This window comes from Dermacentor variabilis, chromosome 2, assembly GCF_050947875.1.
Source record: "Dermacentor variabilis isolate Ectoservices chromosome 2, ASM5094787v1, whole genome shotgun sequence".
Classification (NCBI taxonomy): domain Eukaryota; kingdom Metazoa; phylum Arthropoda; class Arachnida; order Ixodida; family Ixodidae; genus Dermacentor; species Dermacentor variabilis.
The window spans coordinates 106,859,281-106,873,792 of NC_134569.1; the positions used below are offsets into that span (position 1 = coordinate 106,859,281).

Sequence of the window (14,512 nt, forward strand, 5' to 3'; positions counted from 1 at the left end):
TGATTACAGCATTGGGGAGTATTTTTCACGCCTTGTCCGAGATGCGCGAAAGCATCTAGTTAGATTTCCCAAAACTAAAACCACAAAATTTTCCTTGCGCTACAAAACATTGTTCAACAGTCCTAAACGGTACGCATTCGACGAATCATCGCAGACAGTAAAAGAAATCTCATAGCATACGGTTCATCGTCATGTAACTCAACTGCTTAGATTTAGGTGCACGTTAAAGAACCCCAGGTGGTCAAAATTTCCGGAGTCCTCCACTACGGCGTGCCTCATAATCAGAAAGTGGTTTTGGCACGTAAAACCCCAAATATTATTATTATATTCATGTAACTCAACTTCCTAGTAGCAGCCCTCGTGGTAAACTTCCAAATCTTTCTTTTTCTATTATTTTCACAAACATACGCAGTTTCCTCCGCAAACGCGAACACATCTGTAATCTTGTTTCATCATCTTCCAGCAACATACTTGTACTAACTGAAATGTGGCTAACAGATGACGTCACTGATACTGAAGTTCTTGCCGATCTACCTAATTTTAATGTTTTCCGCAAGGACCGCAAGGACTCCAGAGGAGGAGGTGTTCTAATTGCCACTAACCAGCAATTGCCTTGTTCTGTTATTAACATCCAATCAGAACTTCAAATACTATGGGTAATCGGCCGTACCGCCCCTCAAACCGTCATACTAGTTGTCTGCTACAGACCCCCCTACAGCTATCCAAAATTTTCTTATCACCTATATGATAGCCTAAATCAACTTACTACTACACATCCCAACGCGCGCATTCTTCTTTTTGGCGATTTTAACTTCCCGTCTATTGACTGGCAGAACTTCACACCAACAAACAATGAAGAAACAACTAACTTCCTTGACGTCTGTCTAAATTTTAATCTCACCCAATTAGTAAAATAACCTACGTGCGTCGTACGTGATACGTCAAACATCTTCGACTTTATACTAACTAACCACCCTGAAAGTTTAGCAAATCTTACTTATCTCCACGAAGTTAGCGACCGCAAAATTATACATGCTACTTTCACCTTCACCGCGGAATCGCGCCAAACGTCCCACAAAACGATTCGCCTTTACGACAAAGGCAATTACAATGAAATGAACAAACAATTGCTCGCTTTTTTTCCAGAATTCGAAAGGGCTTTTCACGACCGATCTATTGAGGACAACTGGCTTGCTTTTAAAACCATACTTGCCGAAGTAACATCCAAATTCATTCCCACAATTACATTTCGTGCCAATCATAACAAACCATGGTTATGGTTTGTTATGATTCCACTAAACCATGGTTCACAAAGTCCTTGAAAACAGTTGTGAACAAGAAAAAACGACTTTTACGTGCAGCAAAACTAAACCCAAGCGAATCCGCATGAAATAAATACTACGAGGCCAAGTCAACATAATTGCGGTCCATTTCTAATGCCCAAACACGCATTTTTTCATACTTACCTGCCGAAGATCCTAACCAATAACCCCAGAAAGTTCTGGCAAGTTCTAAACCCTAATCATGCGCCTATCATCACACTTACCGACACACTCGGCGAGGAAGTGAGCGACGTTGAGTGTGCAGATATATTTAACACTGCATTTTCATCCGTCTTCACAAACGAAACTGATATGCTAACATTTGTCCCAACTGCCCAGCCAAGATCGCTCATGCCACCAGTCACATTCGCTGCACACGGCATCACCGGTATCATTGAAAATATTAAGATGTCATCTTCTGCAGGTACTGACGAAATCACCAGCAAACTCTTAAAAAACATTCGACATACTTCTTCAGTGTACTTATCATTACTGTTCACACAATCGCTCTCCACAGGTAGCATACCCAGCGATTGGAAGGTGGGGAAGGTCGTTACGGTCTTCAAATCAGGTAACAAAGAATCGCCCCTTAATTATCGCCCCAACTCTTTAACAAGTGTGCCATGCAAAATCATGGAACATGTAATCTATTCTTGCATAATGAACTTTCTTGACTCTATTAATTTCTTTCATCCTTCTCAACACGGCTTCCGTAAAAACCTATCTTGTGAAACACAATTAGCTATTTTTGTCCATGACCTGCACATGGCCCTTGATTCTAACCTTCAAACTGATTCAACCTTCCTATATTTCGCGAAAGCCTTCGACAAGTTTCCTCACAAGCGCTTGCTACTAAAAATTTCTTGGTTAAACTTGCATCATAACGTACTGCAGTGGATAGAAGAATTTCTGGCAAACCGTACCCAATTTATTCACGTTAATTATCAAGCCTCTAGGTCTCTTGCAGTAACATCAGGCGTCCCGCAAGGGTCAGTCCTTGGTCCCCTTCTATTTTTAATATATATTAACGACCTACCAACAGATGTTTCCTGTAACATTCGTATCTTTGCCGATGACTGTGTTATCTATCGCCCAATCAGTAACCCCTCTGATCAACTAACTCTCCAAAGTGATCTAGCTTGCGTCCAGGACTGGTGTAACCAATGGCTCATGGAACTAAACCCCGATAAATGCAAACTCATGTCATTTCATCGAAAACGTAATCCTCTCCTATTCCCTTATACAATCTCGGACGCCACGATAGCATTAACACAGTCTTATAAATACCTAGGCGTAACGTTGTCTAGCGATCTAACCTGGAACGCGCATGTCACTAGAGTGGCATCATCTGCTAACAGAAGCCTCGGTTTCCTAAAACGTCATCTACGTCTAGCGCCACCAAACGTAAGATTGCTTGCATACAAGTCAATCGTACGCTCTAAGCTGCAATATGCCTCTGCCATCTGGAGCCCTAACCAAAGATATCTAACAAACTGTCTGGAATCAGTACAGAACCGTGCCACAAGATTCATCCATTCATGCTATTCGTATAATGTCAGTATATCATCGTTAAAAACAGAATTCGACTTAACAACCCTGGCTTGTCGGCGTCGTATCGCCACTATGTATACTTATTTCATAGGTTCTTTTACAGCCCGCTTAATCATCCACCCTACATCAGTCCTCTTGCACGCATTTCACTCCGCATAGGTCATCCCCTTCAAGTCGCCCGTCCACGTGCGCACACTACCACTTTTGCCTCATCATTCTTCCTACGTTCAGCCTCGGACTGGAACGGCCTTCCACACGACATCGCCGCAATCACTTGCCCATCCACGTTTTTGAACTGCATAATTAACATATTTATCAGCGAGCAAACTTGTACCTAAACATCTTTTCCTTGTGTATTCAATTTCTTTTATTAGCTACCGACCCCTTATGTAATACCCTCAATCCTGGGGGCCTTTAAGGTAATCAAGTCAAGTGAAGTGAAGTGTGAGTGCAGTTTTTTTTTTTTATCGTGCAGGTTCACGCTGGGCATCCGACGCGCTTGTCTCGTCATGACGATAAATGCGGAACGCCCCGCGAAGAAACCGTCGGGCAATGTTCGTTTACTCTCCGTAACACAGGCTCCGAGTGTGCGACAGGGAGCAATATTAGTCAGTGGAATGTTTCCTAAATGAGGGGCAACGTTGTCTTTTCTGATGAATGTTGGGTGTGAATACATGGTGTCGCAAGGAATTGCGAATGATTCTGTGAAAAGGACTCGCGTAGGTTGCTGTGCATTACGACTGTGTGCTGGACATATTGCTTTTCATCCATTGAAACATGTTGTTTTGTCAGTTATATTAGTATCATTATTCTAGACTAAGAAAAGTGACGTTGATTTTGAAACCTCCTTGACAGTGTCATTTATTTCCACCCGATCCGCTCACCTTCTTACGCAAGCTACTGGAGCGATTGCCGTCAATAACCGCTTAATTGCGCTCACATTAACACATACGCCACTCGTACTAGTTAAAGGACACGCTGGCGTTTCAGCTAACGCGACTCGCAAGGTCGGCTCCGCCTCAAAAAAAAATATAATAATAACTGCTGTCGTAGCGGCCGTAATGCCGGACGCTAAAGAAATTCAACATTCGCACCGAGCAGCATAAGATTTTGACGTCACTGCCATTTCCGGTTGTGACGTCGCTTTTCTATTTTTTTATTTTTTGCTTGATGTTAGTTGTCCCTACGATACGTAGATGGCGACGGTTAGAACTAGCCCCATTTTCTTGAAATGTGGGCTTCTATGAAAGCTTCGCTACCAGTTTGAATATACCTTTGCGAAGGCGCTGCGAGTGCCTGTATATGTAATTGGTGTCGCAAAAAAAAAAATACAAATCGGTTTTCTCTCTCCTGGTACTTCAGTCGACTTTTAAAGGCGTCATAACTTTAATTTTTTTACAGCCGTCCGTAAATATCGGTCCGTTAAGATCTAAGGATATCCTTTCCAAAACGGTGTGTGCTTTGCTCGTAAGCCTGATAACTAAGATGGCAAATACACGTGTCTGCAATAGATACCAAGTAGTTCTCACGGTTTCGGGTCCTTAGTATAGTGCGTGCTTGCAAGCTTCGCAAGACGCGTCGCGGAAAAAGAAAGTACATATGAACGTACGTTTCTTGCGACACTTGTCATAAGATTTCTACGGAACGCCTCTGGTGTTGGGACCCCTGTGAACCTGTACTCCTTCGCTTCCTGATGCGTTGAAGCCGCGGCTGCTGCGACGTCAAGAGCGATGAATTTTTATTGGTTCGTTGTGATCACTGGAGCCACAACCGGTGAGTGACTCGTGCTACTGTTATCCGAATTTAAATATACCAAAGACAAGCAGTGCGTAGTATTGTGCTATACGCTCCCTGCGTCACACGAGGTTCCTGGCCAGAGCTACCGCCGAGGCATCTTCGACGCTCTCGAGAGACCTGATGTGTTTCACGTTACCAGTCATTATCGTCCATTAATTTAACGGTTTAACCTTGTGCAGAATCCGGTGACATATGTTTGTCGCCAACATTTCCAAGCTACAGTGAATAAAGTAATTTGTGTATCCCTTGCCACCCAATTTTGAAACTAGAAAAGCGGTTGGACAAGGCTCGTACTCAACCAGCGAAGATTCGTGATAACAGTGTAAATGATCTATTTACTTCACGCACACACTGTGTAGCAAATCATGTACAAAAGCAAGCAAGGAAGAAGCAGTTTAAATTATGCTCTGATGTCCCTTGAACTATAGTGCAGGGTGTTCCAGCGAACGCTTTCAAAAATCTTTAAAAGTTGCTTGTGGCAGATATCTCAATTCTAGTTCATGAGCTGGTCCACTCGAAGCGGCGGACAGAAGGAACTAGAAGACAGGAAAGGCAGGGAGCGGCGGGCAATATTTTCACCAAAAAAAATGAGATGCAAAGTCGACTAATTAATAAAAGAATCACTAAATAAGTTTTTAACTAATTACATTATGGCTCATATTGCAATGTACAAAGTATAGCAGTAGAGTTCGCAAGAGGGATCCACTTGGAACGAATTTTCAAGATGACACCAGTATCGGGATATAAATTCCCGAACTTTGCGGAGAAATGCATTGGCGTTCCAGTTAATTTGTTAACAAAACGTCGTTTCATGCACTGAAGCACACAAGTAACTGGAACGCCAATGCATTTCTCAGCAAAGTTCGGGAATTTATATCTCGAAACTGCTGTAGTCCTGAGAATTCGTTCCAAGTGAATCCGCCTTGCGAAGTCCACTGTTAGAATTTCTCAATTGGAATATGGGTCATCAGATGATTAGCTAAAAGTTAATTAGTGAATTCTTGTTAATCATTCAATTGTGCATTTCAATTTTTTCTTCAAGTAGTGTAGACCGGCTCATCAACTAGAATTGAGCTACCTGCCACAGGCAAGCTTTAAAAATTTTTGAAAGTATTCGCTGTAACACCTTAGTATATACCTATATACAGGATGTCCCACATAACTTGAGTCAAGAACTTAAAAATGAAAGGCGCGTCGGAAGTGAATTGAACCGAACGCATACTATTTTCAATAGCCTATAGACAACTTAGACAATCGTTTGTTTTCCCCATAATTCACTAATTAATTCAGTTTAGTTACCCAGCTATTTAATTATAGGCTGAGGACACCAAGTATGGTACGCAGATTTGTAGAGCGCCTTCAGAAACCACCGATCGAGTTGTTTGCTTTGCTATACGTCTCACGCAGTCCTTTTTTCAGGGTTGAAAAGAAAGCCCGCGAAATATGAAAGGAAGCCACGTGACGGAGCGCTTGCGCAGTGGTATCGTGCTGCTCTCAAGCGTGCGTACGGTGAACAAGGTCGGCTCCCGTCGGATGACGGCCAAAATGCATGCTGCTGGCCGAGCGCTGCCGATGAGATAAAGAACGTCCTGCCGTTCCCTCGTCGCCAGCCACGATGCAGCCGATCTTGTTCACCTTGTCGTAAAGAGGGGTAAATATGATAGGGTTACACATTTACAAAGTAAATTCATTTCTTTAATGGTTTACTAAGACAGTCTGAAAGAAATCCCTTTCGGTTAGTCTGACAATGCTTGCAGGTGGGGCGTTCCAATCCTCTACTGGCAATGACAGTCGTGACTCTTAATTCTTGTCTGTGCGGGCGAAAGTAGGCTTTATCTTGTGTTTGTGGTGAACGCGTGATGACATATTGGCTGGCGGCCTAAAACGTTCGCGATAAAAATGCTAATATGCTTGGTTTGGAGCCAGTGGAAAAATAACCACGCAAGCTTTCTCCGCATGGCAATAACTGGAAGGTCACGTAATCTTTCCAGCTGGGAGACGCTTTGGTGCCGCGAATATGAAGGCTGAATAAATCTGGCTGCTTCGTCCTAAACAGACTACCACAAAGTATAGTATTATTTGCGCAATGAAGATGCCAAATAACTGACGCGGTCTAATGATAACCTAAATAGTGAAATGTGTGCCTGTAGTCTAGTATCTCTATTGGCCAATATCAGCGGCTTCTAAGAAGGTCAAATCTTTAGTAACTTTCCTAATAAATTTTATATGATCGCTAAATGACAGTTTGATGTTAAGGATTACAGCTAGATATTTCGTCGATGGCACTGTGTCAATGCTGCAATCATATATTCTGTAAGGTTGCCAGTCAGTGTTCAAAATTGAAGCGAATCTCACGTGGTGATGATGATGATGATGATGAAAAACTTTATTTATCCCTCTTTAAAGGGAAGGGGGCAATGGAATAGAGGGTGGGAGGAGGAACTACTTGAAGTAGGCCTCCTTTATCCTCTCAGCCTACTCCAGGATGGCCTCCTGAAGATCGGGCCTGGAGCTGCGCAAGGCAGCCTCCCACTGCTCCTCACTAGATATTAAGTGCCAACATTAATGTGCGCCCCTCATGTGTTTCACCATTCGGTTAGGTTACCTAAATCACTAATTTCATTTCGTCACCTTTTGTTAGTGTTTCTCGATACGTATGACGCAATCGTCTGAAAAGATGCGTGTTGCTGAAGTGAAGTTAGATTGTGTCATTGGTGATATGGCCTTCCTCATTGCTTACGGTAAATTCATGCATCCTGTCTGCGTTTCACCTGTATTATTCGTTCGCAGCGAGTCTGAGAGCAAAAATGAGGCTACGCGCAGGCTCATTGTAACGTAGTATAAATTTTTTTTTAAATATCGTGCGATGGGGGTCCTGAAAGCCTGTTCAATTCTATCCATATTATAGTTCCTGATGTCCGCTATCTTACGCTTGTTGATTAACTTAGAAAGTTCTGCCAGTTCTATTCTAGCTGTAGGGTTAGAGGCTTTCATACATTGGCGTTTCTTGATCAGATCTTTCGTTTCCTGCGATAGCTTACTGGTTTCCTGTCTAACGGCGTTACCACCGACTTCTATTGCGCACTCCTTAATGATGCCCATGAGATAGTCGTTCATTGCTTCAACACTAAGGTCCTCTTCCTGAGTTAAAGCCGAATACCTGTTCTGTAGCTTGATCCGGAATTCCTCTAGTTTCCCTCTTACCGCTAACTCATTGATTGGCTTCTTGTGTACCAGTTTCTTCCGTTCCCTCCTCAAGTCTAGGCTAATTCGAGTTCTTACCATCCTATGGTCACTGCAGCGTACCTTGCCGAGCACGTCTACATCTTGTATGATGCCAGGGTTCGCGCAGAGTATGAAGTCGATTTCATTTCTAGTCTCACCATTCGGGCTCCTCCACGTCCACTTTCGACTAACCCGCTTGCGGAAAAAGGTGTTCATTATCCGCATATTATTCTGTTCTGCAAACTCTACTAATAATTCTCCTCTGCTATTCCTAGAGCCTATGCCATATTCCCCCACTGACTTGTCTCCAGCCTGCTTCTTGCCTACCCTGGCATTGGAGTCGCCCATCAGTATAGTGTATTTTGTTTTGACTTTACCCATCGCCGATTCCACGTCTTCATAAAAGCTTTCGACTTCCTGGTCATCATGACTGCATGTAGGGGCATAGACTTGTACCACCTTCAATTTGTACCTCTTATTAAGTTTCACAACAAGACCTGCCACCCTCTCGTTAATGCTATAGAATTCCTGTACGTTACCAGCTATTTCCTTATTAATCAGGAATCCGACTCCTAGTTCTCGTCTCTCTGCTAAGCCCCGGTAACACAGTACATGCCCGCTTTTTAGCACTGTATATGCTTCTTTTGTCCTCCTAACCTCACTGAGCCCTATTATATCCCATTTACTACCCTCTAATTCCTCCAATAACACTGCTAGACTCGCCTCACTAGATAGCGTTCTAACGCTAAACGTTGCCAGGTTCAGATTCCAATGGCGGCCTGTCCGGAGCCAGGTATTCTTAGCACCCTCTGCAGCGTCACAGATCTGACCGCCGCCGTGGTCATTTGCTTTGCGGCTGCTGGGGAGTGAGGAAGCCTAAGGACTGAGGAAGACTGAGGACGGAGGAAGCCAAAAAACAGTGAAGAAGAAACTAGGAATAGGCAAGAATCAGATGTGTGCGTTAAGAGACAAAGCCGGCAATATCGTTACTAATATGGATGAGATAGTTCAAGTGGCTGAGGAGTTCTATAGAGATTTATACAGTACCAGTGGCACCCACGACGATAGTGGAAGAGAGAATAGCCTAGAGGAATTCGAAATCCCACAGATAACGCCAGAAGAAGTAAAGAAAGCCTTAGGAGCTATGCAAAGGGGGAAGGCAGCTGGGGAGGATCAGGTAACAGCAGATTTGTTGAAGGATGGTGGTCAGATTGTTCTAGAGAAACTGGCCACCCTGTATACGCAATGCCTCATAACGTCGAGCGTACCGGAATCTTGGAAGAACGCTAACATAATCCTGATCCATAAGAAAGGGGACGCCAAAGACTTGAAAAATTATAGACCGATCAGCTTACTGTCCGTTGCCTACAAAGTATTTACTAAGGTAATCGCAAATAGAATCAGGAACACCTTAGACTTCTGTCAACCAAAGGACCAGGCAGGATTCCGTAAAGGCTACTCAACAATAGACCATATTCACACTATCAATCAAGTGATAGAGAAATGTGCAGAATATAACCAACCCTTATATATAGCTTTCATTGATTACGAGAAAGCGTTTGATTCAGTCGAAACCTCAGCAGTCATGGAGGCATTACGGAATCAGGGTGTAGATGAGCCATATGTAAAGATATTGGAAGATATCTATAGCGGCTCCACAGCCACCGTAGTCCTCCACAAAGAAAGCAACAAAATCCCTATAAAGAAAGGCGTAAGGCAGGGAGATACGATCTCTCCAATGCTATTCACAGCATGTTTACAGGAGGTATTCAGAGGCCTGGAGTGGGAAGAATTGGGGATAAAAGTTGATGGAGAATACCTTAGCAACTTGCGATTCGCTGATGATATTGCCTTGCTTAGTAACTCAGGAGACCAATTGCAATGCATGCTCACTGACCTGGAGAGGCAAAGCAGAAGGGTGGGTCTGAAAATTAATCTGCAGAAAACTAAAGTATTGTTTAACAGTCTCGGAAGAGAACAGCAGTTTACGATAGGTAGCGAAGCACTGGAAGTGGTAAGGGAATACATCTACTTAGGGCAGGTAGTGACCACGGATCCGGATCATGAGACTGAAATAACCAGAAGAATAAGAATGGGCTGGGGTGCGTTTGGCAGGCATTCTCAAATCATGAACAGCAGGTTGCCACTATCCCTCAAAAGGAAAGTGTATAACAGCTGTGTGTTACCAGTACTCACATATGGGGCAGAAACCTGGAGGCTTACGAAAAGGGTTCTGCTGAAATTGAGGACGACGCAACGAGCTATGGAAAGAAGAATGATGGGTGTGACGTTAAGGGATAAGAAAAGAGCAGATTGGGTGAGGCAACAAACGCGGGTAAACGACATCTTAGTTGAAATCAAGAAAAAGAAATGGGCATGGGCCGGACATGTAATGAGGAGGGAAGATAACCGATGGTCACTAAGGGTTACGGACTGGATTCCAAGGGAAGGGATGCGTAGCAGGGGGCGGCAGAAAGTTAGGTGGGCGGATGACATTAAGACGTTTGCAGGGACAACATGGCCACAATTAGTATATGACCGGGGTAGTTGGAGAAGTATGGAAGAGGCCTTTGCCCTGCAGTGGGCGTAACTAGGCTGATGATGATGATGATGATGATGATGATGATGATGATGATGATGATGATGATGATGATGATGATGATGATGGGGGTCTCTTCAGCCTGGAAAAAAATTAAAACCATCAGAGCTATCTACGGGGAAGTAAATCATTCGGATATTCCTTAATACAGTCGTCAACTTCTCCGTTGAATCATATTATTTCATTTAACTTTGAAGACCTTAAAAGTGAGTTAAATTTTGGTAATTATAGGTGTAAGCTTATAGTAAAATATAGTTGGAGTTGCTCAATAGGACCGTGAACGATACTGTGTCGGTTGCATTCTCGCAGCACCCAACTCGTTCATTTATTGTTCGGCACCCACCCTTTATTTCTTTTCTCGGAAACACCCCGTATACGTATACTGTGTGCATCTCAGTTGCGGCCGTGATTCCCGTGGCCCCTTCCATCAACGACAAAGTGGATCGAGTTCTTGAGGACGGCGTACTCTGCGACATCATCTCCAACAACGGATGCGTTGAGCCCCTCAGGGACTTCTACATGTGGAACCAGTCGTGGTGGTTCTGGCCCGAGTTCTTCGACGGCGGCCTCTCGGGCCTGGGCAAGGGGCTCCGGCGTTTCGGCGACTGCGCGTTCGAGCTGGGCAACGCGAGCTTCGCCACGTGCGACATCGGCTTCACGGACCTCTGGCTGCGCTACCAATGGCGCGTGAAAGTGAAGAACCGGAAGCTGGCGCAAGCAGACCAGCAAGACAATCCGCGGGCCGTCATCGAGCTGGGATCCTTGATGGCCACCGTGGCTGGAGGAACCATGCGAATGACACTGCGGAGGGAGTCCAGTGAGTGTAGCACGCACCGACGCACGGTTTGCATGTTTTCTATAAGCAGGCTTTACCGCTAGTCTAAGTGGCACTAATGAAGGTGTCTGAGCTCCCGCTCAAAAAAAAAAAAAAAAATTGGGCGTTCTACGGGTCAAAACCACGATCTGATTATGACGCAGGTCTTATCGATGGAATCGGGCATTGATTTTGACTCCCTAGGGTTCTTTAATGTGGACCTAATTAAAAGTACACCGACACTTTCGCATTCCGCCGCTCGAACGTGTTGTTTTGTGTATATTTGCGGGAGTCGTATGGTCGGCAATTGTCCTGCGGGTACGCCTAGTAGGCTACGCCTGTCGACCAGTGGTATGATAAATGAATTGTCCACGCCGGGCGTGCGTATCGCGTTATTTATCATCGCATTCGACTTAAGTAACATGCTAGGCGTGACGCCAGCAGTGATGCCAACCAGTTCTTCAAGGAGACCCTACATGTCACACGCAGCCTTCGCTTTGAGCTTTAATTTGTCCCTATTCACTAATTTCGCGTTCGAATGCCTAACTGCACGACTACTTAAAATAGAATGACTTTCATTAAAAAATGACGGAGTTTCAAAACTAAAGGCCGAACCTATAATGTAACTCGCACTGCCCGCGTTTTCTAACGAGTAGAATTTTCTCTAACTTTCGCCACGAGCACGTTTCCAAGCAGTCTACCACGGGTAAAATTCGCGCCTTTCAGGACATAAGTTGTGTTCTTGTTGCTCTAGTGAGCAACATTAATAATCCCAACAGCTCCGATACTGTGTGAGGTACTTCAAAATCGTGTAGGTGGGCTGCCTTTGTGAGTTAAGGATAATGGCGCGGAGTTCCTGGCTGCTGCGCTTTCTTAAAGCCCGTCCTGTGACAGCATCTCGTGCACATGTCTCATGGTGCGCTTTCGATAATGGTCATACTCTATCGGCGCAGCCGGCTTCCTTCTTCGCTAGAAACTCGGCATCTGGCGCATTTAAGGGATGCCGCGCCGGTGATGGAATTGCCCATAGTTGCTTGGAATACTACATAAGCCCGCCAGCAACTAGCAGCCGTCCATTCGCCTTTCTACATAATCCCTCTAAAAATTGTTTCATGTTGACGTCGAGTTATAGCCTTCCGTAATCAAGCACGCCCACAACTATCCCGGTTTTCGGGGACTCGCAATTTTCGCACGGGGAAACAGTAGGCAAAAAATGAAGCAAAGTCAGAAAAAGCAAACTCGGGTTTACACTCAAGGTCCAACGTCGGTGGTGGCGCTTTTGCGCAGGTTGCCTTAGAACACGCACTTATAAAGAGAGATATAAGAGGAAAGAATAAGCATGCGCTTGCTGCGGCAGAGCTAGGGAAACGATGGAGCATGTTTTATTAGAATGAGAGGATATCTGTCCAGCGGTCGGTTTAGGCACCACTGGCCTCCTTGAAGCCCTTGGGTTCAGCGAGAACAGGGGGAAAGTAAACACGTCCGCAGTAGAGATTAGTAAGAGGCGATTGGAAGATTGGGGGAAGAAAAGCACGGGAACGACAAACAATTAATGGAGGCGTACAAAAACAGTTCACAGTAGGGGCTCAAAATCTTTGGTTATGGGAATTCATCGGCTTATTTTTTCTTTTCTTTATTCCCTTTTTAACATAGGCAGGACACTGAATTTGATAGCAAGAGCTTGGAGGCGCAATCCACCGCCCCGTTCCAAAGGACACGCACACGCACACGCACACGCACACACGCACACACACACGCACACACATCTTTTCCAGCCTCCCCAACGGTCAAACGCACTGATGGTCAATATGAAATTATGAACTGTATCGTAATGTTCTGTGAACAATGTGAACCTGCTTGGATTACACAGAAAAACCGACAACCTCACAGAATGAGCTAACCACTACTACAATACTAAACAATACTAATAATTCCATCCGCTTTTTTCCACAAGGAAGTCTGAGCGCAAGCATCGCGCGTGATATTTGCTTTTGAATATTTCCTAGGTTCATTAGCACCGTTAAGTACTGCTAAACTGAACGTCACCACTCGCCGTCTGTCGAAATAACTGAATATGTTTCGTTTTTGTCAGTTTTCACATCTGTTGGTTTTATGCTATTGCTTAAGTGTTTGGCCAATATGCACAGTTGTACTCGTACTAACCCTACAAATTCGAAACGCCACTCCACGGCAAGGAAAGTTAAAGAAACTTGTTCGCCTTTACTTCTGGCCATGGGGAATATTTGTACCCCCCCAAAAGGAAAAATAATAAATAAATGTTAACTGAGCTAAATGATTTAATATAGTTTTAATGAATCAGTGATTAATGCTTGCTGAACTATCAAGAACTGAAAACTCTCTCTCCAGCGGATCAAAGACTCTACCCTGCGCTTTGAGTTGTTTCGCGCCCTTAGATGAGTGTTTTCAGGTATAACGTTCAACACAGCAAAAGTGACGCGTTAATCTTTGTGGTGCTTAAGTACAATGATCAATCTGTCTACTTTGTTTTGGCAATGCAGCAGGTGAGGCACGATCTACCTGCACCGCTCTGAAGGATACATGCGGTAAGTACATTAATCGCCTCTCCTGTGTAGATATGACTTCCTACTCAAAAATGCACATCTAGTGTGTCCACTACGTGTTCGTTAGACCAAGAGCAGCTGGCCCAATCAAATAGGCGAACATCGTATACTGATTTCAGCAAGGAAGTTTCGAATTACCTCAAAGGAGATGAAGCTGGGGAAGTGTGGGGTAGATCGGTTGGCCACCCTAGACGTGGGGAAGGGGAAGAGAAAGAGAAGGAAGGGTGATTAGTGTGCCCAACCGAAGATGACTATTACTTCATTTAAGGCCACTAACACTCGTATAGCCTATTTGTCTTGAATAAGCGCACAAGCGCGTCTCCTTCCTGCGAGCACCAAAGTTATTGAGACTCGAGCTCTGCCACAACTTCGTGCTTTCAATTATTTGCCTGCAGATGACGGCGATTTCCGAGTCGCGAGTATCACGACGGGCCAGACCGAGATCACGGAGGTGGTCTTTGGTAACTCAACCGTAAGGTGGAGAAGGAAGGAGCTCGACACGAAGGAGCCAGATTTTCAGTGGAGGCTCCGGGACATGCTGGCCTTCTGGGTCACGGATTACTTCGAGACCATGACCTTCAAGGACATCTTTAACAAGGCGCTTACAACGCTGAAGCCGTGA

The 14,512-nt window shown here is 44.6% G+C and overlaps 1 protein-coding gene across 1 annotated transcript; it reads left to right on the forward strand.

The window, feature by feature from the left end:
- The first annotated feature begins 7,389 nt into the window (after positions 1–7,389).
- Positions 7,390–14,512, forward strand: LOC142570395 (uncharacterized). The gene is made up of 4 exons (XM_075678782.1): positions 7,390–7,411; positions 10,892–11,311; positions 13,828–13,872; positions 14,286–14,512. Exons 1-4 carry the CDS (start codon positions 7,390–7,392, stop codon positions 14,510–14,512), a joined length of 714 nt encoding a protein of 237 aa, XP_075534897.1.